Source organism: Semicossyphus pulcher, unplaced genomic scaffold, assembly GCF_022749685.1.
Source record: "Semicossyphus pulcher isolate SPU_LCO1_2020_fin unplaced genomic scaffold, fSemPul1.0.p SCAF_10, whole genome shotgun sequence".
NCBI lineage: Eukaryota > Metazoa > Chordata > Actinopteri > Labriformes > Labridae > Semicossyphus > Semicossyphus pulcher.
In genome coordinates this window covers 17,988,799-18,014,767 of record NW_027211604.1, presented here as the reverse complement: position 1 = coordinate 18,014,767, position 25,969 = coordinate 17,988,799, and the positions used below count along the sequence as shown (strand labels likewise).

The 25,969-nt window shown below is 41.7% G+C and overlaps 1 protein-coding gene across 2 annotated transcripts in view; it reads left to right on the top strand.

Moving 5' to 3' along the window:
- Positions 1 to 25,969, top strand: part of LOC138595647 (rho GTPase-activating protein 26-like) — a 100,305-nt gene that overhangs the window by 72,509 nt on the left and 1,827 nt on the right. The window contains exons 17-23 of one of the 2 annotated variants that reach the window (XM_069666995.1): positions 3,660 to 3,765; positions 7,253 to 7,412; positions 8,712 to 8,856; positions 9,322 to 9,505; positions 20,203 to 20,238; positions 20,363 to 20,473; positions 22,724 to 22,815. In XM_069666995.1, coding sequence (XP_069523096.1) covers positions 3,660 to 3,765; positions 7,253 to 7,412; positions 8,712 to 8,856; positions 9,322 to 9,505; positions 20,203 to 20,238; positions 20,363 to 20,473; positions 22,724 to 22,815 — 834 coding nt within the window. Of the gene's footprint in view, positions 1 to 3,659; positions 3,766 to 7,252; positions 7,413 to 8,711; positions 8,857 to 9,321; positions 9,506 to 20,202; positions 20,239 to 20,359; positions 20,474 to 22,723; positions 22,816 to 25,969 lie in introns of both variants that reach the window. The other variant, XM_069666986.1, reaches the window with a different exon arrangement.

Here is a 25,969-nt window from a genome sequence, read left to right as displayed (position 1 = left end):
GGATGGATGGATGGATGGATTGGAGTGGATTGGATAGATGGATGGATGGAAAGGAGAAATATGGATGGATGGATGGATGGATGGATAGGCGAAAGATAGATGGATGGATGGATAGGAGAAATATGGATGGATGGATGGATGGATAGGAGAAATATGGATGGATGGATGGATGGATAGGCGAAAGATGGATGGATGGATGGATGGATGGATGGATGGATAGATGATGGATAGATGATAGATAGAAAGATGTATAGATAATGATACATAGATGGATGGATGGATGGATGGATCTGTCCTAACATGACAGCTGGTCGTTGTTAGATAGGTATGAGTCTTTTGCATGTGTATTTAACGCAGTATTGATTGATTTAATTGGCCACTTTGGGGAAGGCCGAGCTGTAAACACAATATTGACATATTATCACCTTTGGTCTGGTTATGATTCTCTGTGGGTTTATCACTGAGACCTCATTTGAAAAATATTGATGGGCTCTCAAGGAAATGTTTCTGGCGATTTCTACGTAGAAAGATGTAACTTTTATTTGCCTTAAGAAATTCCTTAAGAGCCATCGATTCATAGTGCTATTCATGAAATCTGAGGCTATAACACCCACACAAACACCCACCACTATATGAATTCAACAGGATGCTCAAGATGAGATAAAGGATATACTGGCCATACTGCAGAGGCCTGGAGATGTTTGGTATGAATAATGAATAATAAGAAAGTAGAACAGGTGGTGCTACTGGAGTGTCTTAAGGATCGGTCGATGGTCAGCAGATGTGGCACACTTCTTTAAGTAATGCACGCTTCATTTAATGTATGTGGGTGTGTACATGATTGCTTTCCTGGCTTTAATTGTTAAAGTATGTACTTCATACATACTTCATACATCCTCTAGCTTAAGAGATGCATGGATGAAGATTTTATGTAGGGACACTCAGACTTGTTGACCTTTTGATATTTTTTTTTATTTTTTTTTTTAGCTTTTTTTTCAGTCAGGAAGTTGGCATTTCAGGCTACAAAGAGTTGGCCAAAGTCCTGAATGACGCTAAAAAAATGGGTTAGATGGTTTAAGTAAAATGTCATCAGCATAGAGAAGAATTTTGGACGAAAAAGCAAAACATAAATGAATACAAGGTGACAGAGAAAAAGTGACAAAACATCGCTGACTCTTAAGTGATGGATGAGCTGCAGGCCGTGATGATAAATGACTTCTGCTTGGTGGCTTCACCCTCTGACTCAGCACCATTGCTGCTGTGCACAGTCAGTGTTGCACTGGCATTCAGACGACCGTTTGTGTGCTGTGTTTCTGTGATTGTTTCACTCATCTCTGGTGTGTGAAATTAAATTATTATGAATGATTTGCGTTTGACCGAGCATCTACATACTGATCTTTGTCCATCACACCAAACTGTGAATTTAATTCTAACAAATTCAATCACACCACTGGACTGCAGCAAATATACTCCTAACTTTAAACGTATTAACAACCTTTTTTAAAGGGGGGGTATTACGCTAATTTCAAGCTTCATATTTCACTCTGTGATACCCGTGGAGTAGCTTAGCATAATTTACAGTAAAAAAAAATCCAAATTTTTCTCACACTGGTGCTCTGCGCAGGCCCTAATACAACCTTTGTCTTAAACGACTCAGTCAGCTCTGTCCATTTAAGAAACCCCGCCCCTACAAGTACACTTTCTTCTGATTGGCCAGTTTTCCGAAGCCTGCTGGGCTGCACTTTGTGACGTCGTTGGGAGGCTTTTGTGACGTCACAAATTGCAGCTTGTTGAAAAAAAAACCTGGGGATTACTTCAACATACTTTTACCTACAGATTTGAAACTTCACCCACGTTTAGTCTGGACATCCAACATTGTAACATTATGCTTTAAAATGTGAAACAGCTTATTACCCCCTCTTTTACGACACATCTTGGTACAGCAGATTACACTTAATTAGAAAAAATGTATCTCAGGTTAATTTTATTTTATTTATTTTACATTAATCTGTTTATCTGTCTCCTTGCACTAGGTAGGCATGAGTTATTTCAGATTCTAAAATAAATAGAAAAGTAATTTAAGAACACAAAACTGTTTAATTCTGCTCTAAATTCCCTCCTGGATGGAATCAAACTACAGTGGTTTTCTTATAATGCTAACCTTTCTGTGCATACATGTACCATATGAGGTTTAAAGGTGTACATGAGTGTGTGCTTCAGCATAATGTGTGTGAAGCGGTGGACACCAGACAATGCATGATGGAAAGCTGTGAGTGTTACTGCTTTCGTGTGCATGCATCTGTTGGGAGGCTTGTGTGGGTGTTATGGACGTGCACATGCATGTGTATTTTAAAGCTGTTGTATTTTCTGTGTGTTTCCAGCAGTTCTGTGTGTGTGTGTGTGTGTGTGTGTGTGCAAGTGCTTGTTATTATTTCATGTGTATTAACCGTTTGTCTGAGTGTCTCAGTTTATATGTTTAAGCCTGTCTGCTCTGTTAATTGGAAGGAAAGTGTGTGTGTTTGTGTGTGTGTGGATGCTGCTAGTTAAGAGTGTATTGACTGGCGCTGACAGCCAGGGCCCTAGGGTTGATCTAGTGTGAGTCTGCTGTCATCTCTCCATCGACTGGCTCTGCAGCCATGACTTATTATAGTCATTCATCAACACCAGTTCGCTCTGCCATGGCTGTCTGTCTGCCTGCCCTGCCTGTCTACCTGTTAATCACCAGGACACAGAGCTTTCCGACTTTGCAGCAGAGTTCAACACAGTGTGCCGAGAACTTCTTCTTCATGTGTCTCTGACTCCTTCACTCTGACTTTTTTTGTTTGGTCTTTTTATCTCTTTTATCCAATGAAAAGTTATTTTATGCCACATTCTGGATTCTCCGCATCGTGCCTCAAGCCCGACTGTTCCCAGTGAAGACAGAAATCTTTAAAAACGGGTCACAAATTTTCCACCTTATCTCTGCGCGAGTGTCAGAAACGGCTGCAGTTGTTGCCAATGTTTTCTGTGTCTCTGGGACACGGCTAGGTGCGGCTGCACAATCTGGCAACCCGCAAAGTCATGTGACATAGTTGATGGCCTAGAACTGCAGGCTAATTCAGCTGGGAATTTTAGTCTCTGCTTTTAAACTATGCTACAAAGTGGATGTTGTGGACGAGGACACATTTTGTAGTGTTTTGGGTTAGCCAAGTTTTTGATCAAGTCAGAGGTTGGCCAAAAAAAGAAGAAAACGCAGCTGAGTGAGTGTCTATGGTGTGTAGTGCATCCTTGTACATTGCAGGTATTGCTGTCTCATCTCTGGGAGAGTTCTGTTGAGCTTTCTAGAATAACCATGAACACTGACTGAGCATCAGCAGAAAATGTAGCAAAAATCCCCTCTTCAAAAAAAGAAAATAGAAACTGCTATCTCACCTGAAGTCGCTGAACTTGATTCTTTTTGCTTATTGTGTGCCTCTACACCAAGGCCTTGTAATATCTTTATGCACAGTGACCAATTGTTACATTAATCATCTTTTTAACAATAAAAAACTGCCTCTGCCTGGTTGCATTCTCTACTAACAACACAAACTTTAGTCCTCCTCAAGTCATGAAACGTGCTTGAGCTAACGTCTTTATTTATTAAACAGTCTTGCTCTCTCTTCATATCTTTCTCTGTCCAGAGTTGGACAACCAAGAAGCCCGAGTGACAGAGGTCCACGCTCTGGTGCACCGGCTGCCTGAGAAGAACCGACAGATGCTGGAGCTTCTGATGAAACACCTGTCCAAGTATGTGGAGCTCTCTCACACATGCACACTGCAGTCACTCATTGTTAGGATGGCACAGTGTTTCATTTTTAACCCTCTCCTCCTGCTGTAATTCTCCTCAGCTTGATTATTGTTGTTGTCCATCCTCGAGGAGGATTAGGGAATCATGTAATCTCTTGACCACTTGCATGAAGGCAGTGTGCACCTAAAATAGAAACTCATCCAGCAGCAACCAGGCCAAATCTATCTCCCCAGCTTATCCCTTGTGGGGAAAGAGGGGTTAATAGTCAGGTGTGGGTCTTTTTGTGGACTCAAGAACAGGCGTAAGCTACCTGATCACAGCCTAGAAAGAACTAATCTGATAATTTGCAGGTCAAACACTGTCCCCATGTTTATATTAAAGTTGTAATCTCGAAGAGCTCATTTCAAAGTTGTAATCTCAAAGATTCTCGTCTCTTGGGCGGCACCTATGGCGATAAACGGTAATTGCGGGAGCACACTTCCCAGATATCCAGACAGTGTCGCATGTGTGACGTCCACGGTTGGCTCCGGTTCTAGCTCTTTTTTTCCTCGCTGACGGTCGCTTTCCTTTATAGTTTTCTTTGGATTTTCACTTATTTTTGAAGTTGTATCTGTAGTCATCGATCTTTTCTTTGTTTGTTCAGCCATAGTAGATTACAGTTTACTCGCAACACTTGCAGAGACCGGAAAAGCAGCTGCTTAGCTCCGCCTACCCTCTCTGGCAGACCAACCACTGCTGGGTGTTGGAAAACGTGTCACTAACTGGTCGCTGCTTGTGATTTTTAAGTCGCCACAGACACTCGGTACATAAATCTGCAAATGCAAAGGCTTTCATCAGTTGGCCATATGCTCAATCACCATTGTGTTACCTCATTCAGCGATAGTGACATTTATTTAAATGAAAATCTTTGAGATTATTACTTTAAAACTGGGCTGAATTTGGTTTGGATGTTTTTATACTTGTTTATATTTATTTTCAACAAGTTCAAGTCATTATATTTTAATCCAAAGTTCCAACTTAAATAAATAACGGTACTGCTGTTGAAACAATGTTATGTGTAACAGAAAGTGTTAAAAAAAATGCCATATATTTTGACCTGCAATCCACCAAATTAGTGCTCAGTGGCAGCTAATAGGATGCTACTCCTCCATTGAACTGATTGGAAATCAGTACTCTGCTCAAGGTTATTTTAGCAGGGCAGATCCTGAGGAGTACTCCACATGATTACATCAAATTTTTCTTATGAAAGCCCTCACCTATGAAGTACCTCTTTATCTTTCATTTTTCTCCAAAGACCTCGAATCCCACGTTTGCTTTGTTTGTAGACAAAAGTAATTCTGCATAATCAGGGAAATGTATGATTTAAACAGGTTGTCTGTCTGAAGATTACATAACCACAAGCTGCAGCAGCCCGTAAACAAAAGAAAGGAGGGCATTACACTGTTGGCTTATGTGTAATTATTTCTCTAATGCTGGCAGCCTGCATTGTGTATTCACTCTAAACCCATATCTAAGCCCTGTGGCTTTATGGGGCTTTTCTTCAACAGCAGTGCCATGATTATAATATGTGATAAATGGGACATCGGCCATGTTTATACAGCATGCAGTCGTGCGTGAACGCAGGTTCTCTGAGGACATGCACATCTTAACCTGGTTTTTAGTGGATTACACCTGACTTAGGGTTTAAATGTCTGCATCACAGGAAAACAAACTTCACCTGTGTGTGACTTCAGATTATATGAGATCAGAAGGTTTGTTTGACCTGCGCTCTGTAAAAATAGTTGTGCCAAAGGGATTGAAAAGTTTTTCTATTGTTAGAGAAAATGCACCCAGCAGGCTTGTTAGATTGTCCCTGTTAAAACTAAAGTGGTGTAACACAACAGTCAGTACTTCTTCATTATATCTGGACAGAGAGGTGTCTCTGTTATTAAGCCTGTCTTTGTTGACATACACCGATCAGCCATAACATCATGATTTAGCCGCCATAACAGCCCTGATTGGTCAAGGCTCCACTAGACCTCTGAAGGTGCGCTGAGGTATCTGGCATCGAGACGTTAGCAGCAGATCCTTTAGGTCCTGTAAGTTGCGAGGTGGGGCCTCCATGGATCGGACTTGTTCGTCCAGCACATCCCACAGTTGCTCGACTGGATTGAGATCTGGGAATTCGTTGTTTTCCTGAAACCATTCCTAAACCATGTTTGCAGTGTGGCAGGGCTCGTTATCCTGCTGAAAGAGGCCACTGCCATTAGGTAGTACAGTTTCCATGAAGGAGTGTACTTGGTCTGCAACAATATTTAGGTAGGGGGCACGTGTCAAAGTAACATCCACATGAATGGCAGGACCCTAAGTTTGCCAGCAGAACATTGAGCAAAGCGTCACACTGCCTCCGCCGGCTCGCCTTCTTCCCATAGTACACCCTGGGGCCATGTCTTCCCCAGGTAAGCGACACACACGCATCTGGCCATGATGTGAAAGAACACGTGATTCATCAGACCAGGCCACCGTCTTCCATTGCTCCGTGGTCCAGTTCTCATGCTCACGTGCCCATTGTAGGCGGCCTTGTCAAAGTCGCTCACATCTTTACGCTTGCCCATTTTTCCTGCTTCCATCACATTAACTTGGAGTAAAAAATGTTCACTTGCTGCCTAACATACCCCACCCACTGACAGGTGCCATGGTAACAAGATAATCAATGTTATTCTCTTTCCCTGTCGGTGGTCATGATGTTATGGCTGCTCGGTGTAAATAGGATGGGCAAAATAAAAGTGTGAACACACCTCTCTAAAACAGTTTCACCCAAGCTTAACGGTCTTTGCAGTGTACCAGAAGAGATGTGAAAGTGTTGAATAGTGTCCAGAGTGCTAACTCTGGCAAGATGGTCTGACAGCTCAGCCACTTAAGGGAGAGCTACCAGGATGATTCTGATAGTAACAGCTTAGATGGAAATGTCTTTCTTGGTGCGTCCTAGAGAATGGGATGGTTTCAATATCCAGTTGTAAGTATGTCTGTTCATAGTTAAAGTGGTGTTGACATTTTTTTGCCTCTTTGGTGCAGCAAAGAGCTGGCATAAGCTCAAGACGTCGTGGTGGGCTTGTTAGCAACCACTTGTCTTGCAACTAAATACTCACCATCTGCATGAGCTTGTTGCTAATTGTCGCTGCTGCACTGGAAAGGTAGATTATCGTGGGTTAATCAGAGTTTTATTCACAAAAAGTATCTGCTGCTGAAATCAGGGCTTATGTGACACCGTAACAGAACAGTAAAGTCACTGGCAGGAAATGCCAAAATAATGAGCTGAAGTACTGAGGAGAACTGAGCAGTGGAGATTAGTCTCTACTGGTTCATCAATACAAGTGACTACATTCTAATGTCACATTGTTAGTATGAGAACATTGGTAGTGCTGCTTTAACAGTGGGAAAGGTAAACATCTGGATTGGATGCGGAGCCGCTCACTCTCTGTCTGTCCGCCCCTCCCCCTTCAACAGTGTGGCCAATCACCACCAGCACAACCTGATGACCATCGCCAATCTGGGCGTGGTCTTCGGGCCGACCCTGCTCCGCCCACAGGAGGAGACGGTGGCGGCCATCATGGACATCAAGTTCCAGAACATTGTCGTGGAGATCCTCATCGAGCACCATGAGAAGGTGAGAGAGCGGGAGTGTGTTAATCAAACAAAACAATAACACAAAAGCTGAGCAACGTTTGATTAATTTGCTTATAAACAACAACTACCACACCTTAACATAGTCTTTTGTCTGAATGAAGACCTGCTACACACACACACCCACACAGATATATAACAGTATACATTCTATATATACTTCAAAGCCACTTTCCCCTGCAGCCAAGCAGCTTATTGGCAGGCCAAGCTGCTTACAGATATCACCATGGCAACACACAAATGAGTTGCTGGGCATTTTGCACACATGCTATCACGTATAATACACCTATGTGCATGAATGTATCGACCCACATACAGGACAAGTGTGTTGTGGGAATGATGCACACACATCCTCCAGACCACAGCTGCCTTACTGTTCAGGTGCAGAATCACGACTGTCTACCCTCTTTCCACAAATAAGAGGACGATTGGGTCCAATATTCAGACTTTTAGTTTGCTGATTTCAGCCTGAAGCTTCAGTAAAGTGCTTTTTATTCTCTTTCTCAATATAACTGTGTTAAAATCTGGTTTTCCCCTGTTTCCCTTCTGTGGAGCTCCTGGGTGTGGAGTTGGCTGAAAAGACGATGACAGATAAATGGATGTCGGGATGGATGACTTAGTCTGAAGAAATAGACTAATACAAGCAGAGCATGGAAAAAAGATCAAGTTTGAAAAACACAGAAACCTAATTGGTGATGTGGAAAATTGAATGACACTGCCGTGTATATTTTTAACACAGCATGGAACTGCCTGCATCCTCCTTAATTGTGCTTGAAGGAGTGGAAATAAAATTCAGAGATCTCACTGACACAGATCGTAAACCGAGCCGACAATGCCCGCTGTTGTTGAGTTTCTGTGTATGTAATTATTCCCAGTTAAATGAAGTTCTAGACACACAAACATCAAGCTTTGTTGAAGAGCTGTAAAGGTTGCGATCGAGCAGCAGGGATCCAGGGATGACTATAGACAGAGATACACTGTAATAGCTTACATGTTAGACAATAACACTTTTCATCAGAGAGCAGGAAGGCACCAGACATCACTGGTGGGTTAGCAGAACTTGGCATTTTTTTATGATTTATTTTAAACATTCAAACACTACAGTACATTGTGATTACTGTCTGCAGACTGTGATACATTAAAACATTTCTGTGCAGTTACTCATAAGACCATAAATTGCGTGACTGCAGAAGAAATGGCTTTAAACTAACTTCACTTTTGCCCTTTTGTAATTGTACATATTCTTTAGTTGTACTCACACTTAACTGTCCTATTTGTGCAGATATTCAGGGACGCGCCGACTTCTGCAGGCGGCCCACCCAATATGCAGCTCAACCTGTCCAGGAGGAAGAGCACAGAGAGCAAAGCCCCGTCCTGCAGCGAGAGACCTCTCACTCTCTTCCACACTCCAACACATTCTCAGAAAGGTGAGATGAGCAACCTAACCAGGCCAAAAACAACAATACCAGGATTTTTATCTTTGTTTTTTTTCCATTTGACTTAGCTCACACTTGCTATGTGTTGACATAAAGACAACTAAGTCTCTATAACCGCCACTTATCCCTTGCTGGAATGCTTAAACAACAAGCTTGCAGTGGTCAGCAAAGGTGCAGCCAATCACGTCGAGTGCCCCCTTACCTCGTTACAAGGGGCAAGGAGTGCAATGCGACACGCCTGTGGGGCTCTGCTCAATAAAGAAACATTTTAATCTTAAACTTTTCACACTTCAGTCTGGGATGAAAAGAATTGTGAATGAATCTCAATGCAGGTCAGCATATGTGCAGTTTCAGGGAACGAAAAGCCTGTCAGTATAAAAGTGGCGACTTGCAGGACAACATTTTTCCGGTTGAAGAGTTTGGGCGGTTTGTAAAACGTTTTGTTTATTGTTGTAGGTGAAAAGAGGAACAGTGTAGTCAACGCCTCGGTAGCCGAGCTGCAGCAGCCGCTTTCCTCCTCCACCAACTGTAACAGCAGCAGCAGCAGCAACAGCGGCAGCCAAGGTCGGACCCCGAGACACAGCCTGACCAGCAACGACGGGGACGCGCAGGACAACCGGCAGATCCGACCCAGCTCACTGTGAGTGTAACAGACAGATGATCCTAATATGAAACTCAGGTTTACCTACGTCATCACTGATACTGGAGACGCTTTTTATAAGATAAGAGAGAACTTTTTTTAATAGATTTTAGAGTTGTTAAGTGAGTTTTTTGGGCATTAAATTCATGATACAATCTTTTTAAACTTGGGGGTAAAAATGGGTATTAGTAAATAATGACCTCTCCTTTTGCTAACATTATTAAGACTAGTGTAAACTAGTTATGAGAAATGTTCAGGAAGCAGAAATAGATCAAAAATAATGTACAGTTTAATAGATATTTGTGATTGAGGGGTGAGAGTTTGGAGAGTTGGGAGACATTTACTCTCGTATGTACTCACAAACACAAGAATGTACAGACCCACTTTTTTCACGCACAGATTTTTACATGCAGAGAAGTTCCCGACGTCAGCACACACATATGAGGCAGCTAAGAGCTTCAGGACACAGTCTTGGCAGGTTGTCAGATTAAGCCTCAAAAGCATCTGGGAGTAGAAGTTCAGCTTCTGTAACCACAAAAATAGAAAACTGTTCCTGAATGTGGGAAGTTTAAAATACAAACAGGGTTACAAATCCCATTTACATGCATGCATACATAACCATGTCATGTAGCAGTTAGATAATCTACTCAGATAAGTTTTAAATACAATCAAACTATAAAAGGTACCTTGTGTGTTTATAATAGATTTATCTCACACAATGAGCCAGTGTCTGATCACTCGATTACACCACTCAAAAACCAGACACTTAACCTAAACAAAAATATTATCACAGGTCTGAACAAGCCCCTCTCCCATATTTCTCCACATGAACGCTGGACACACACCCTGAGGTTATTAACAGGCTCACACGCAGCGTCTTCATCCGCCTGTCCGTCATCATGGGATTGTCTTTGTTGACATATAGGCTACAAACCATCTCATGTCCTGACTGTCTTCAGAGCAGCCTGTTGGACGCTGATTATTTTTCTCTTTCTTCACCCTTGCCCTCCGTCCTTACTCTTTATTGTTAATCATCTTTTCTTTTATCCCAAATGAAAAGATAATTCAATCCAACTGCTGTTTTTTATTGCTTTTCTTGAAGTCCCCTCTGTCACTGAGAACATAAAGATGTAATGTGACTGATGGGGTCAATTAAATCAACATGTCTGAACATGCACCACAGTTGTAGCACTGTCTCTTTGGAAGTAACAACTGTGGAAGTCGAGCCTCAGACTTTTGTTGTAAGTGTGCCTCAGTGCTCTTCAACAGTACACAAAGATACACATGAGGGAATACTTTTATAATAACACTTACATATTTCTCTTGCATGAAGTATTTCAAAAACAAAGGTTGAACATTGAGAAGTAAAACCTGCAGCAAACACTTGGACTCTAGTAATCTTTCCTTTGGGTAAACCATGTGAGCATGTTTGTAGTCTGAATGCTTCAGACCGACAAAGCACTTTGGTGTTCTGTGCCTTGCCCAAGGACACTTCGACACAGGGCTGCACAATATGACGATATACAGTATATCGTCCAAACAATATGAAAATGTCTATCATATGGGTTTTTCCATATCGTCTCTATCGTGATGTTGCAAAAACAGCAGCCCAACTGCTTTACAGTAATTTTAGTCAGTTTGACAACGCTTTACGTTCTAAGCCTTGCACGTGGGAGTGAACCTGGAGCAAACCAAAGAGGGAGGCGCTGTTTATTAACATTGAGGGGGCGGACAAGCAAAAACAGAAACTCAGTACTTTTGTTTGTCAAGTATTTAATTTACACAGGATTATCCAAAAATCGGCTTTGCCATGTGTTTATTTCAGATAGACAAATTATTTGTTAAATTAACAGACCTATGTATATCATTATCGAGGTATAAAAGATTTTGGCCACATCGCCCAGCCCTACTTCGACATGTAGACTGTAGTTGTCAGGAATCGAACCCCCGACCTTCCAATTGGGAGACGACCGACTCTACACTGAGCCCCAGCCGCCCCATAAAATACAGGACAACAGACCCGAATTCCAGTCCGACTATGTTGTCAACACACATGCTAAAAAGTGTAGAGCAACTAGTCCCAACTTAGTTTTTGCGTCAGACAAATCCTTTGAATAAGTCATGTGATCGTAACATCTGAAGTGAAACACCTGCATTAAGCAGCTGTTTCCTGATGGTTTAAACGCCATCACACGCCGCCTCATTATCTAAAAGTGACAAAATGCCACATACCGTGAAAAGTAATGATCTATTGAAAATGAGGTGTTCGGTGTGATTCACAATATAACGTCTGTACAAGATGGAGAGAAAAGATGCACTTTAAATGCCAGACATAATGTAATCCAGTTAATGAGGTAAAAGATAATTAATACTTTTTCTTAATTTATACATATTTATACATTTTTAGCTTCTCTTCAACAAAGCCCGGGGCCCACCGCAGGCTGTTAAGCAAAGCAAGAACTGATAAGTCATCCATAAATGATGCTGCTGATATAAGAAAGCAAGAGCAACAAGGCTCGATAGTGCTGCAGATAATCTTAACATTATGAATCACACTAAAGAGGCATTAAGAGACAGAGGTGATCAGGATCATGACAGGGCACCTAATGGTACATGAAACAGTACAAGCTTCCGTCCTTGTTTCCTGCCTCTGAAGGTGATGCCTGTATGGAGTAAGTGTTTAATGCATGTGGCCCCTCGAAGTTCGTATGTGTTGTATGTATGCCTGTGTGATCAAGGTGAAACAGAGTTCCCGCCATTAACTCCGCCCCAGACAATTTAGATGTTCGCATCTCGCAATTTCAGCGATGGAAAGCCTGACGCTCTTTGAACCCGGATTATGAGAACATCTCTATTTTCACGCTTGGAAAAATAAAAGAGCAGCGTTTTGGTGTGCTCGGTGCAAACAGACACACAAGCAGAAGATTTTGTATTTGATTCAAAGATAGAGCGATTTTCAGCTATACTCCAACCAACAAAACCAACCATGATAATCACGCTTCTCCCCGGAGGGGGAGAGAGAGTGCATTTCCAAAGCCATCTCGCTGGAGTAGTCGGTGAAGTGTGAACCACAAAGGAGCTTCCAAGGCTGAGATGGATATGAAGAGATGTCAAGATTGTGCCAGCTCGTGCTTTTTTAAAGCAACAGTGTACACGATGCAGAAGATGTGTGCGTGTTAATCAGAGACTAATGACAACATGGAGGAGAGATCAAACCAGAGAGCGAGGGAATCACTAGTCTAATTTTAGGGCAAACGGACACACTTCTCAGACAAGAGAATCGCTCCTATGTCGGTTGATATGCTACGCTCTCATTTAAAAAAGCTAAGTGATACTCGTAGTTACATGACAAAAACTCATTCTGTGTTAAAAATGTTTCTCAGGTGCATAAAAATGGCCAAAAAGTGAAAAAAACTAAACATGATGGGATAAATTTAGTAGCCAGGATACTCGGCTTGAAATGAAAGCTTTTGCCTCGATGGGAAATTAGAAGTGAATGAATCGAGCACATGTGTCTGTGCACAATGGCCATGTTGTCCTTGAAATCTGTGACTAAACAATGAATGCAGGAAAGAGCACCTGATTATGTTGCATATCATTGAATGAGATGCTATGCGGCTCTATTTATATTTTTGAAATGATGTTACTTCCTCTCATTTAGCCTTTAATGTAGCTGAAGTGAACAACGTGGGCTGATGGGAAAGGAAAGGAAGTTTTAGGCTACTTGAAGCTCTGTGTGATCCAGGTGTAGTCTCTTGTCAAGACAGGAGGTGAGATATTAGTGAGAATACTGATGCACAGGAGGCAATCCCACAAATAAATCACAACCCCTCAACTCTTTTTAGTAATGAGCTCTGAGTCTGTAGCACGACTAGTGTATGACAGATATGCCTGCTGACCCCATTGACTTAAACCTGATGCCCTCAGGTAGAAACGGCAAAATGTCTTTCCCTGTGTCCCTTGGGGGAACGTAAATGATTTCTTCAATAAATTCCTCCTGTCTGTTTGGCATTTGATAGGAAGAGAGGTGAAGAGCGCCTGCTGGAAAAAGGGAAAGAGAGCTGTAAAGTGTAATCATCCTCTCATGCATCGAAAAAAATCTCAACTGTGACGAGAACGTTTTCTAGGAAACCTGTCATAGAAATATTTTTTCCCTAGAGCATAATTACCATTTACACACACATGCACATGCACACACACGCATGCAGTCACCAGTTAACATGTCTGCTGCGTTTACTGATGAGCTGCTTCTTGATATTTTCTCTCATTTCCATCTTTCTCTTTTTGCCTTCAGCACAGCACAGACACAGTACGACTCTCACGCTCTGAGATCTTCAGAGATAGCACAGAGCCCCGGCAGTCGATCATGAGGGAATCGACATAAGTTATGAAATGGATTTCAAAGCAGCCACCCCTGATAACACAGGGTATTTTTAAATCGCCAGAGGCATTAGGATCAGAGGAAGTTTTATGTGGACTTCCTCCCTGCTCTGTGCTGCCTTCAGAGGCCGTCTATACTGCGGTAAATATCAGTTATTAGTTATGAACTCACTAACCACCATTTCAAGGATGGTCCTGATGAAAATGAGAAGTCCTCATCAACAACAGTCAAAATCATAATCAATATACATAAATAAATATAAAGAAAGGAAAAACAAACAAATAACAACAAAAAAACCAGGGTGTGTTTACAGTAAGGAAAGTCCATGGCACAGTTTGACAACAGTCACCAACACTATAATCTCACAGCTGCTGTAGCAGATTTGTAATGAAAGGTTTCCATACATGGTTAAAGTCGTCCTTAGATCCTCGCAGAGCGAGTCTTTTTTAGCTCCAGAAATTGCTAAGCATCTCTGGTCCAGTGTTTATAAGTCTCTCACATGTTAAATTCAGCATACTGCACATTTCCTGCTCTGACATTCCACAATAAGAGCCTTCCAATAAAGGCTGGAAGACATTTAATATATAAATCTGCTGGGAAAGTTCAGCTGCGTTCAGGGAGGACTAAAACGAATCTGTAAATTAAACTGGTATGTCCGTAGACAGGAGAAAGCCTGTGCAGAACAGAGGTGAGTCTGATCTGACTGTGGCTGTATTGGAGGGATTACTAAAACTGTATGTTCTACTGGAATAATCAAGCGGTTAGCGGTGTTGCCTCACAGCTAGAAGGTTTCTAGGTCGAATCCCAGTTTGGATTTTGTGGGCCTTTCTGCGTGGAGTTTTCATGATCTCCCCGTGCATGCATTGGCTCCCTCCGGGTACTCCGGCTTCCTCCCACCGTCCAAAGACATGTTTGCTTGGTTAATTTGTGACCCTAATACCCCTTTCCCACCCACACTCTGCTCCATCACCGTCTGACGTCACAAACGCACCGGACACAGGGATAGTAAACAATAGTATGCACAAAGAACTTATACTTTTTGGTAAGCAGCATGTAGGCCAGTGAAGATGTTACGGTGGTTAGGCCTTTATTGTATCTATTTCTCATTCAGTCTATTTATCAAACTCGGCGCTGAATAATTTGGGATGATGTTCGAGCGCTGCTGGGACGAGACGGAGACGGGCAGAGACTAGCGTGTCTACCCAGGTTTTGTGTTCCCACCATTGGCAATTGGAGTCGAGGCGTTAATTACACGGGTCTGAGTGCGGATTGTAACCTTTCCCACAAAGCAAAAAAGCCGGGTCTTAGCGGTTGTTAGCAGGGTTTTTCGACCAGTGGGAAAGGAGCTTTAAATTACCCATAAATGTCAACGTGAAAGGTTGTCTGTCTCTATGTGTCAGCCCTGTGATTGACTAGCGATCAGTCCAGGGTGTACCCCACCTCTCGTCCAATGACAGCTGGGATAGGCTCCGGCCCCTCCTCGAGCCCAAACAGGATAAGCGGTACAAATAATGGATGGATGGACAGAAAAATCAAGGCAAACAAAATTATAATAACTTCATGATTTTCTTCCCTTTTGGAAGCTAAATGAGTCTTGAGCTAAATGTGGAGGACGTTTTGCATTAACTGGGAAGCAGGGGAATGTTATTCTAAATGTAGTCTAGGTTCTCTCCTCAGTGAGGTAATTTATTTTGAAAATCAGGATTTAAAATGCTCAGCTGTACAGTAAAAAGATGAGGTAGTGCTAGCACTTCCTGATGGTGTCATATACATTCCAGTCCATAATTCATACAGACAGAAGTGCCACCAACCAAACTAGTCTAAGCTCTTGCCTGTCCGCTTTATTCTCAGATGAAAAAACAGAGATGGAGTTGAACTCAGTGACACCTGTGTGACAACAGCAGCTACCAAAATTTATGATGCTCATTATTGAAATATTCCTCAGAGCCTTTTGCACCCGCGTGATTTCTTTGCAGGCCGAACTTCATATCTGCAGGTGGTGCAGATTTATTATGCCAACTGCCTTCAAGAAGGCGACGACACATTCCTACATGAGGGATCTTCCAAAAGTTGGAATCCCTGAACTGTGCAAGATTTGCCAGCTGAGGATATCAGTGGTGTTGTTGTTGCAGTGTAGAAGCATGTATAACTTTTGCCAACAGAATACAGCAGATGCGGACATTTGCATGTGATATTAGCAGTCATAGCTTTAGTTAAGTTTGTATTTTTGATCAGTGTAAAACTGTTGATGGTTGCCAACCTGCAGTGTCTATACATTATAGATACATGCTGTCAGTGCAGGCTGCTATCTCGTGTCTGTGAATTTATGGCCTGTCAGGTAGAGGACGGAGAGACAAGACATCAGTTTAATTAAATTAGCCTTCAAGTGTAGCGTGAGAGTGCAATTGGAAAACTGCACTCACATCAAACAAGTTTGTTCACTTTGGAAAGTGTAATATTTTTCTTTTTTGCCTGAAAATCTGTCGTTTTTGGAGAGTATTTTTCAAAGCAGAGGAGAAAAAACACTACTGACTGAGTTTACATTTGGTGATTGTCAGCTGGAAATTATCTCTTGTCTCTTCTAACAGCTCTGAGGGAAGAAGAATGGGTTAGAAGGAAGGACTAGATATGACGGGGAGGAACTGAAAAAGAAGAGGCAGATGAGAGAGCGTGTTGACGGGCAGTGAGTGACAAATGAAGGGAGGAAGCGGTTTTTCAAATAATCACTCATACTGACAGTTTTTTTCACAGGTTTTCTTTAAAGCTCCTGTGAGGAGTTTTTCGCTGGTCATGAAACAGACTGAAATTAATTCTGATGTGTCTATATGAGCTACAAAAGCAAACCAGACCATCAGCGACAACATTGATTATTTCTATCTAGTTATTTTTAATGCCTGAAACTGCTGGCGGGGGGTAGGTGTCAGACGAAGAGATTAACTGCACTCTGCCTTTGTTTACATTTCCCAGGGCAAATCTTTGAAGTGAATGAAACATATGATTAAAGAAGGCAGGATGAGATTTGCTGTTAAAAAACACTACTTAAGCTTCTACAGGGTAAAATTAGCAAAGAGATAAGAGGTACGGCTTTGTCCACAGGAGGCGCCAAAGTCAACACAAACCGAAAGTTCCTCACAGGAGCTTTAAATTGGAAGTCTAAAATGAAACTGCAATTTTAAAAACAATGAAATTAGTGTGTTTAAAAACAGAAAGACCTTTAGTGTTAAAGATACATTTGTAAAGCATCTTAAATGTTCAGTTTTTCAGTCTTATTAACATACGAGTGTACGTATATTGGCATCAGTTAAGGGCAGGAAATAGATCAGTTATATTAACATGTGTCCTCGTGACAACAAAAGGTAATGTTGATACATTAATTTAGCAAAAAAACATTAACTTTTCTGTAACCTAACAAAGTCATTTGTGGGTTTTAACCAAACCAAACTGCCACCGTTCCACATTGTTTATAACGTTGTAAAGTAGTTACAGTTTGCTAAAGCTTTCTACTTTCCAGTTTAGGAAATCATGTGTGGCTTAACAGTGTGGCCCCAAACATTGGGGCTACCACTGTGGCTCAGTGGGAGAGTGGGTCGTCTTTCAGTCGGATGGTTGGTGGTTTGATCCCCAGCTCCCTTAGTCTACATGTTGAAGTGTCCTTGGGCAAGACCCTGAAGCCCTAATTGCTTCCGGTGGCATAGCCATCGGTGTGTGAATGTGATGAGGGATTGACAGTTGGTCACTTTACGGAGCAGTGTCGGCCATCAGTGAATGTGACGTGTAGTAAAAGCAGCTTTGAGTGGTCACAAGTCTTGTTGTATTAACTCTCAGATGTATGTTGCTTTGGACAAAAGTGTCTGCTAAAGGTAATTGTAACATACAAAAAACTGTTTTGATTTCTCATGGGAGTCGGACCCCATCCACCTGGGCAAAATCCTGAGTTTAACTCCATCATCCACCCTGACCCAGTCCCTGCATGGACTTTGTCGCTCTTTGTGCTATAGGGCAGAATAACTAACTAACTTTAAAAAGAAGAAACAACAAGTACAAATGTCATGAGACTTACAAATGTAGGATTCCAATGGAGACACAACTGTTTCACAGTGTATCACTGAATTAGAAAGACTCCCCTTTCTGTTTCTACTTAAGAGATCAGTTAGAAATCCATGTGCTTAATACTCTAAAAAATCTGACTTGTTGAGAATTTCAAACCAAAGATTAATTTACAAAGTTTATGAAGTTGACAGTCCCAAAATGCTGCTCGAACACTGCTCGTTCCTGTGACACGATGGAAAAGCTCCAGTGAAGCCACTGAATGGATCATGTGGTGCAATAGTTTTAAGGTCAAGAATGAACTCTCCACCTCAAATCCATCACTGTCCCCGTTTGTCACTAAGCAACATGTGATTCCCTGCAGAGTTAAAGCCGATATTATCCGCTGGAGTGCTTTGTTGGCACCGGCAGAGACACAACTTCCAGCATGTGTTAAAAAGAAACATTTATCACTCCTCTTTGTGCGCGGCTGAATGAGTGACGGCATTAACGCTGCGCACTGAACTGGATCATACGTTTGTTCCTAAAGAGAGACAGAACATGATTATCCAAAGTCTCGCCTTAGGATAGAACAGCATCACGATGGCAACCGCATTTTACGTCACCAAAAAAAAAGGGAAAGTCATGCTATAAAAAACCCTACAATGAATGAGTAGATGTTATGTGCAGAGCGGAGGATGTTGAAAAAGCACTAATGCCCTGACTCACCAATATGCAGTTAAAACAAATAACAGGGAGGGACAGCGGAGGGAAAAAGCCTTTGCTAATCTCAGGCATGCACACTCCTCATTTGTTTTATGATGATAAACCGCAAAGCTCCTTTAAACATATTTTTCATTTAACAATGGTTGACAATTATACAGTTCCCTCCAGCACTACAGAACTTCTTATCATGTGACTGAGCCTATGGCCCACTGATGAAAGCCTTTGCATTTGCAGTATTACAGACTGGCTGTCTGCAAAATAAAAATCACAAGCAGCACCCGGTTAGTGACGCGTTTTCCATCAGGCACCAGTGGTTGGGCTGTAAATGCTGCGAGTAAACAGTAATCTACTATGGCTGAACAAACAAAGATGGATGACTACAGATTCAACTTTAAAAATAAGTGAAAATCCAAAGAAAAAGACGACCAGCTATGTGAACAGGGATGCCAACAGACAATGTGTGTCATAGTTTTGTGTGAATGTGTCCCATTAGAGGTTATTAACGGTTGGCAGATGCAAACATTGCTCGTATAATGAAGCCTTTTTCAGTTCATGTGAGGTAAAGCGATAAAAAATAATGGAGATAAAGAGCCGGCAGAAAATCTCCTCTTTGAGCCTGAAACACGTCGACAGTCACGACGCACAACAGCCTGCCTGAGTTTTGTCAGTGCTGCTGCGTGAAAGCAAAGTGGTGGGCGTCGTGTTTCCTCATTACCCTGCTGGCCTTGTTCCTGACAGATCTCTATGCAAAGGCCGCGTAATAATCTACGTCTGTGTTAGTCATAAAAAAATACTTGTCGAGGCACATTATCTAAAAACTTGTTGCACAACCCGTCCTTGGCTTTATGTAATTTAATTGATTGTGAATACATTTCTTTTGCTTTCTACCTTTATTATGCCTCAGCGTTTTTGCGCTCCGATCTCCAGCATGCCTCTCTGTCTGTCTCTCTTTCATTCAGCCTTAAGAGCAGCTAGTGATGGATAGCAGCGTGTGTGTAATTTCTGAGAGAGAAACTGAGACTTGAATGATCAACATGTTTTCTGAGTGTGTGTGTGTGTTTGGCTAGATTGGCTGGAATGACAAATGGGTTGATGAAGACACACAGCTTGGTTAAAAAGAAGGATGAATTATGTTGTTTTTCAGCATCATGTTGACTGCCCATTTGGAAATTGAATTACATCACAGATGATTTGCACCCAGACATAAGCTTGCCAAAATCCCACTACATTTATGTGCACATGTTTGAAAACAGATGCAGTTATTTGTTCATATGTTCACCAGGTAAAAGAATCATATTGGTGTCAAGTGTAACCAAAGTGAAGTCAGCTTCTTCCATCATTTGTGTTCGCTTTGGAGAGTTTACATGGACCTTGAATTAGCCTCCATCATAGTTTGTTATCTTAGTCAGTGTTGGAGCACTTAGCGAGAGAGGAAAACCCCTCAGTAACACGATAACTCTCGAGGCGTGATGTCTCACTAAATATCAGATTACTTATCTTTTGTTTCCACTTGTCTAAAAGGCGGAGGAATTACTTAATCTCGATTTATATCTTGTGTTTGCAGGCTGAACCCAAAGAGTCGTGGCAGCATACCAGCCAGGTAGGAAAAATGCAAAAGAATGTGATGATATCCACAGCTGTGTGCATGTGTGCTTTTGTATGTCTTTTAACCAGTAGACTTTTAAGGCTATAAAATGCACATTTTGTTGGTATGTGTCCAGTAGTGCGACGTCGCCCAGCCCCACCTCGCCGCGTTCTCCCTCCTGGCCGATGTTCTCAGCCCCATCAAGTCCGCAGCCGATCTCCTCCGCCTCCAGCGACTCCTCCCCCGTCAGGTTAGTCGGCGTTGTTACTGTGATGATTTAATCTGATCACAATCTTATCTCATTAGAGGTCGATGTTGAAACCCTTATCAGCAGTAGTATAATCGTCTCAAGAGGAACTCTCACTTCTGCAGGTTTTTGAGGGAAACTTGTTTGTTATTAGTTGTTTGCTTACATGCTGCTCTTTGCTTAAGTGAGCTCTTCAGAATGAATCACACCAGAAGTCTTCCAGTTTACTTAAAAATCATGAAAAACAGCCAGAAGAAGCTCTTGGACTCAAATGCGTATTGCAGCATCTTCCCTCCTGCTGTGTCCTCGAGCGAGACAATTACATGCCTCAAGGACCCATCATGTCGTCGAGCATGACCTCTGTCCTTTCCCGTGAAAGGAGAGAATCTGAAAGCTAAATTGCTCCTCAGGAGAAAAATATAGCATCTTGGATCAATTTTTCCAAGTCATGCAGCAGTCAATCTTGAATGAGCACCTCTAAAATGCACTTTAATCAAATGAATTACCCAACTCAATCTTTGGCAGACAGACTGTGTCTGTCACTGCATAACAGTGCTTCAAGGGATGCTGCAGAAGCCACTCACAGCCACACTCAAAACCTCAGCCTTTCCTTCAACCACAACCCACTGCAAGGCCCTTTAAAAGGTTCTGCAGGAGGATAAAAAATGACCTTTAGATGAAAAATGTTTTCAAGTTGAAATATGTGGCCATTTGTCCATCAAGTCTCGGACTAGAATCCATAACTTTCTAAAAACAATCACAGTCTTGAACTTTGATAAGTGCGACAAAGTATCCTTTATCCTTCTTGTATACAGCCTAATAAATCCCATCACATAATCCAGTTAGGGTTTGATCTGGATCAAATCTTAAGTAAGTGTTGTTGAAAACTTTTGAAAAGGATTAAGATGCTCTGAGCCAGAAACTGTGATTATTTGGATCCCAGCCGAACAGGGGAATTTAGGGGGGAATTCAGAAACAAAATGCCATAAAACTTAACAGTGGGTCAAACAAGAAAACATTTGTATCATGTAAATTATACTGTATACAGTTATTTATAATGTGAACTAAATGTCAGCCTTTCAGTACAGTCAAGTGGAAAAATAGGATTTTGTCCTTTATAGAATAATCCCGAAAAGATTTACTGTAACTTTAATTGATCAAATATTTATCACAATGGCACAGTTCAATGTGGTTTCTCACAGTTTCATTTGTTATTGTTCATTAGAGGTCTTTGTGGGTTCAACCCAACCGTAGGACCTTTGACCTGCATGGATCTCTTTCTGTACTGTGGGTCCTGTGTCAGTTTATCATGTTATTACATCTTTTTGTTTGTGTTCATTTATTTCCTGTCAGTTAGGCATCTGTTTAAAGACATTTACATTGCAAGGGGATGTTATTTTCGTGCAGTGGTTAGCACTGTCGCCTCACAGCTGGAAGGTTCATAGTTTGAACCCCAGTTCAGATGTAGTGGGCCTTCCTGTGCGGAGTCTGCATGTTCTCCCTGTGCATGCGTGGGTTCCCTCCTGGTACTCCGGCTTCCTCCCACAGTCCAAAGACATGCTCGTTAAATTCAGTGGTGACTCTGAATTGCCCGTAGGTGTGAGCGTGAAAGGTTGTCTGTCTCTGTGTGTCAGCCCTGTGATTGACTGCTGATCAGTCCAGGGTGTAACCCGCCTCTCGCCCATTGAAAGCTGGGATAGGCTGCAGCCCCATTCGACCCTGAACAGGATAAGCGGTATAAATAATGGATGGGTGGATGGAAAAATCAAGACAAACAAAATTATAATAACTTCATGATTTTCTTCCTTTTGGAAGCTAAATGAGTCATGAGCTAGATAATGGATGGATATTATTGTTTAATGTGCCGTTTTCTGTCCCTTGTAAGGCACTTAAAGTGACCCAACATTTGCTGTCCTGCCCTTTGTTTTTACTTAGCTAGTTCTTTAAATTGTGACATGTAGTCTTGTGTAGAGTGCTGGTAATCCAGAAATTATAATCCTGAAAAGGTCTTATCCAACGTTGCTATGTAAAACAGCAGAAAAACAAGATGAACTACAGCTGAGATAGATTAATATGGGAGTTCCTAATCTGGATCATTCTGATCGAGAAAAAACCAACTGCACCTGGCTTAAGGTGTTAATTTAGGCCTCTATAGAGCTTTTTAAATTACTTTTTGTTTCAAACTGAAAACAGTTTTTCCCCTGAATGGACCCTGGACCTGCTGTCTGACTCTCACTCTCTCATTGTCTCTAGCATTGTGGGCAGGAAGGCTCGAGCGCTGTACGCCTGCAAGGCAGAGCATGACTCGGAGCTGTCCTTCATCGCTGGGACCATCTTTGAAAACGGTGAGTCAGGCTCTGCACTTTGCCAGCAGAGAGGAAAAATAAGGACAGAATGTGGGTTTGTGTTTGTACAGAAACAAACAATTACGGTCTAAGGGAAAAGTCAACATGAGGATGTTACTGGACATTTAGCCTTGGTGTTGGATTTCATAGATGGGAATGACAATGTTAAAATTTTTCCAAGTGACTAATGAGCACAATTTCCCTTGCGTACCATTTTCTTTATAATGGACTTAAATGGTTCCCTGTTTTTCCTCTCAATGTCTTCCTTCAGTAAGGTGTGGTGGTCACGTTTGAAAGAGGAAATGCCGGCGTTAGGAAAAGCTTTTAAGTTAACACTCTGCAGAAAATAACAGGGAGACTGAATACACAGGGTTTGATTTATTCTGTTTGTTAAGTATATTTTTATACCACACCTGATTTAAAAAAACGCTTGGATGTGTGCTTGCTGTCATTACACACTTCTCTGAAGATAATTAGAGGCTGGAAAAGCAGATGTAGTCAAGTACAATTATTGCACTGCCTTTACACGCAGCCAATGTGTTTCAAATATGAGGGGTTATTTAGGAAAGTAATATAACTATTATATATTTTTAATGTCTTCCATTCTCTCTGTTTCAATCTGTCCTTCCTCCTTCTGCAGAAGAAGAATCATGATACAGTCTCATTCCCCTCTCCAGCCTTATTTCAGCCTCTCAAACCTCAAGCTCCCTAAACTGTAAATTACTTTGTCTCCCTTTAGTTTTCGTTGGCTCAACACTCCTAATGAAGGCCAGATTTGCACAAATGTAATGCTTATAAAATACTTGTGGAACAGTTATGCAGCTTTGCTTAATGTCAGGCAGAACATGGCACAACAGTGTAAATCCCTGCAGGGAATAAAACACGCAGGGCTGGTAGACATTCACTTTTTTTTTTGCTCATGCCAGTCGACACATGGTCTCTCAGAACCTAAATAGAGTTAGCTGTGTTCAGACTATTGCTGGTTATGTAATGCAGAGCTCTGTCATCGGAGCCATTTGGGTCAAAATGTGACCTTGTGGACATGTAATCCCTGCAGAGGTATGTCAGCTACCCAGCCTGCTCATGGCTAGCCAAGGATGAAGCATCCCAGCTGTCCCCGCGGGCTCCTAATGCCTCTTTAGTGCTCATAAGGATACTACTACAATACATTAATGTGTTTGTCTTAGTTGTTATACAGAATATTAACACTGTTTTTCATGCTGTGTTGCATTAGCTGATTTATTTGACTTAACTTAACTTGATTTAACTGACTTTTTCTCTTTGATGCAACTGTGGCGGGAGTGCGATTCCCTTTGAGGACAAATGTGGTGAACACACATTTCACGTCCGTTACAATCCTCTTTTAACTTCCCGCCATACATCGCCACACATGTTTTGTTCATTGGATCTTGAGCCAGAAAATTACAATATACTTCAAGTCACAGCTACATGCAATTCATTTGATTGATTACACTCAGTTTTACAATGCGGTTGCAGTTCATACATATCAAGCCCTGCAGTATTAGTCAAGAGAGCTTTTTAGATATGCGTGCATTCATATTTCACCAGAAAGATTGGAGGTTACAGTGGAGTAAAATAGCAGATATTTTTTATGTGGATAAAGAGGCGATGATCAAATTATGTAATTTGCATGAAACAATACACACAAAAAGACATTTCAATGCAACCAATAATTAAATAGTATTCTCAAGTAAAATTATCCCTGTATAATTAATAGATATCCAGACAGTGTTGCATGTGTGACGTCCTCGGTTGGCTCCGGTTGTAACACTTGAATTTCCTCGCTGACGGTCGCTTTCCTTTTTAGACTGTTTTAATGACTAAAGAGGCACATATTTCCCTCAAGAGTTGGTGGAGACCATAGACTGTATAAAAAGATGGACGACATGACAGCTCCCTAAAAGTGAACCCGAAACATTTCGAGCGCCCCCTGCTGACTGGCTGCAGTGTAGGTCATAAATCCCGCCTCCTCCATGTTAACAGATGGGACATGAGTCAAACTATAAAATCAAAATACATGCCCGATACATTTTTCTCCAACATGGTTTCTGTCATTATAGTTAGTTATTATCATGCTGATTCACATCCAAGTTCATTTTTCTGACAAGTTTATTTGTAATTAGTTATTTGATGCTGTCAAAATGATGATTGACAGCTCTGTTGACAAATTCGGCTCCTGCAGCCGATCAGTTGTGGGTGAGCAGAGCAGAGGACGATCCGCGAGTGGAAACGTAACTAAAACAATCACTACAGTCATTGAAGTTTCCATACCTAACCGTTAACCGTGTTTGGGTTAGCGGAAGTGGCTACGGCCGCTTCACTCGCCGATCTCTACTGCGCAGTCTCTGGCTCCATATGACGTCACCATCGCAAGACGGGGGCTATTTTGGCATTAATTTCGTACAATGGGAGCAGATGGAGACGCGTTGTCCATCTCTTTATACAGTCATTGGTGGAGACCATAACAGAGCTAAAAGAAGAGTGCATGCTTACATTAATTAAGTAGCCAGAAGCCAAATGCTCTATGTCTGCTGCATGTGTGATGATTGGCAATTACTTTCTAATATACTGGCTATTTAAACTTAAAAAGGCTATACCCCTGAGCTGTGATAGAAGTTCATCCTTGCCACCTAATTTTCCCCCCAAAACAATATATATATTTTTTTTTAGATAGAAGATGACATAACATTGTCAAACTGGCAAAATGAAAGTTTCCAAATCAGAACACATTAAACCCATGCAGCTTATCTAAAGTCGACGGCCAATAACCCAACAACTCTCTCTGCCTTTGGCACTGCACTGATGTTTGTTATACAGCCGTATACAGCAGATAAACACATCAGACCTCTTAGCCAATCAAAAAGAAGAGTATTGATTTGACAGGGAAAACAACTACAAAAAGTCATTAATATGATGGAATGAATTCAGTAGACTCCTCAGTAACAAAACACAGCTGCTTTAGTTTAAATAATATCATGCATTAGAAGCTATCAGTGTCCCATGTTGCTGCCAGAGATGTCCGCTCAAAATATTTAGATATGAAACACCCGGATAATTTCGAACATGTGGAATTAAGTTCCCTGTTCCAAGTTATTTACATCTGGCACTTAGCGCTCATTCTTCCACTCTCTCT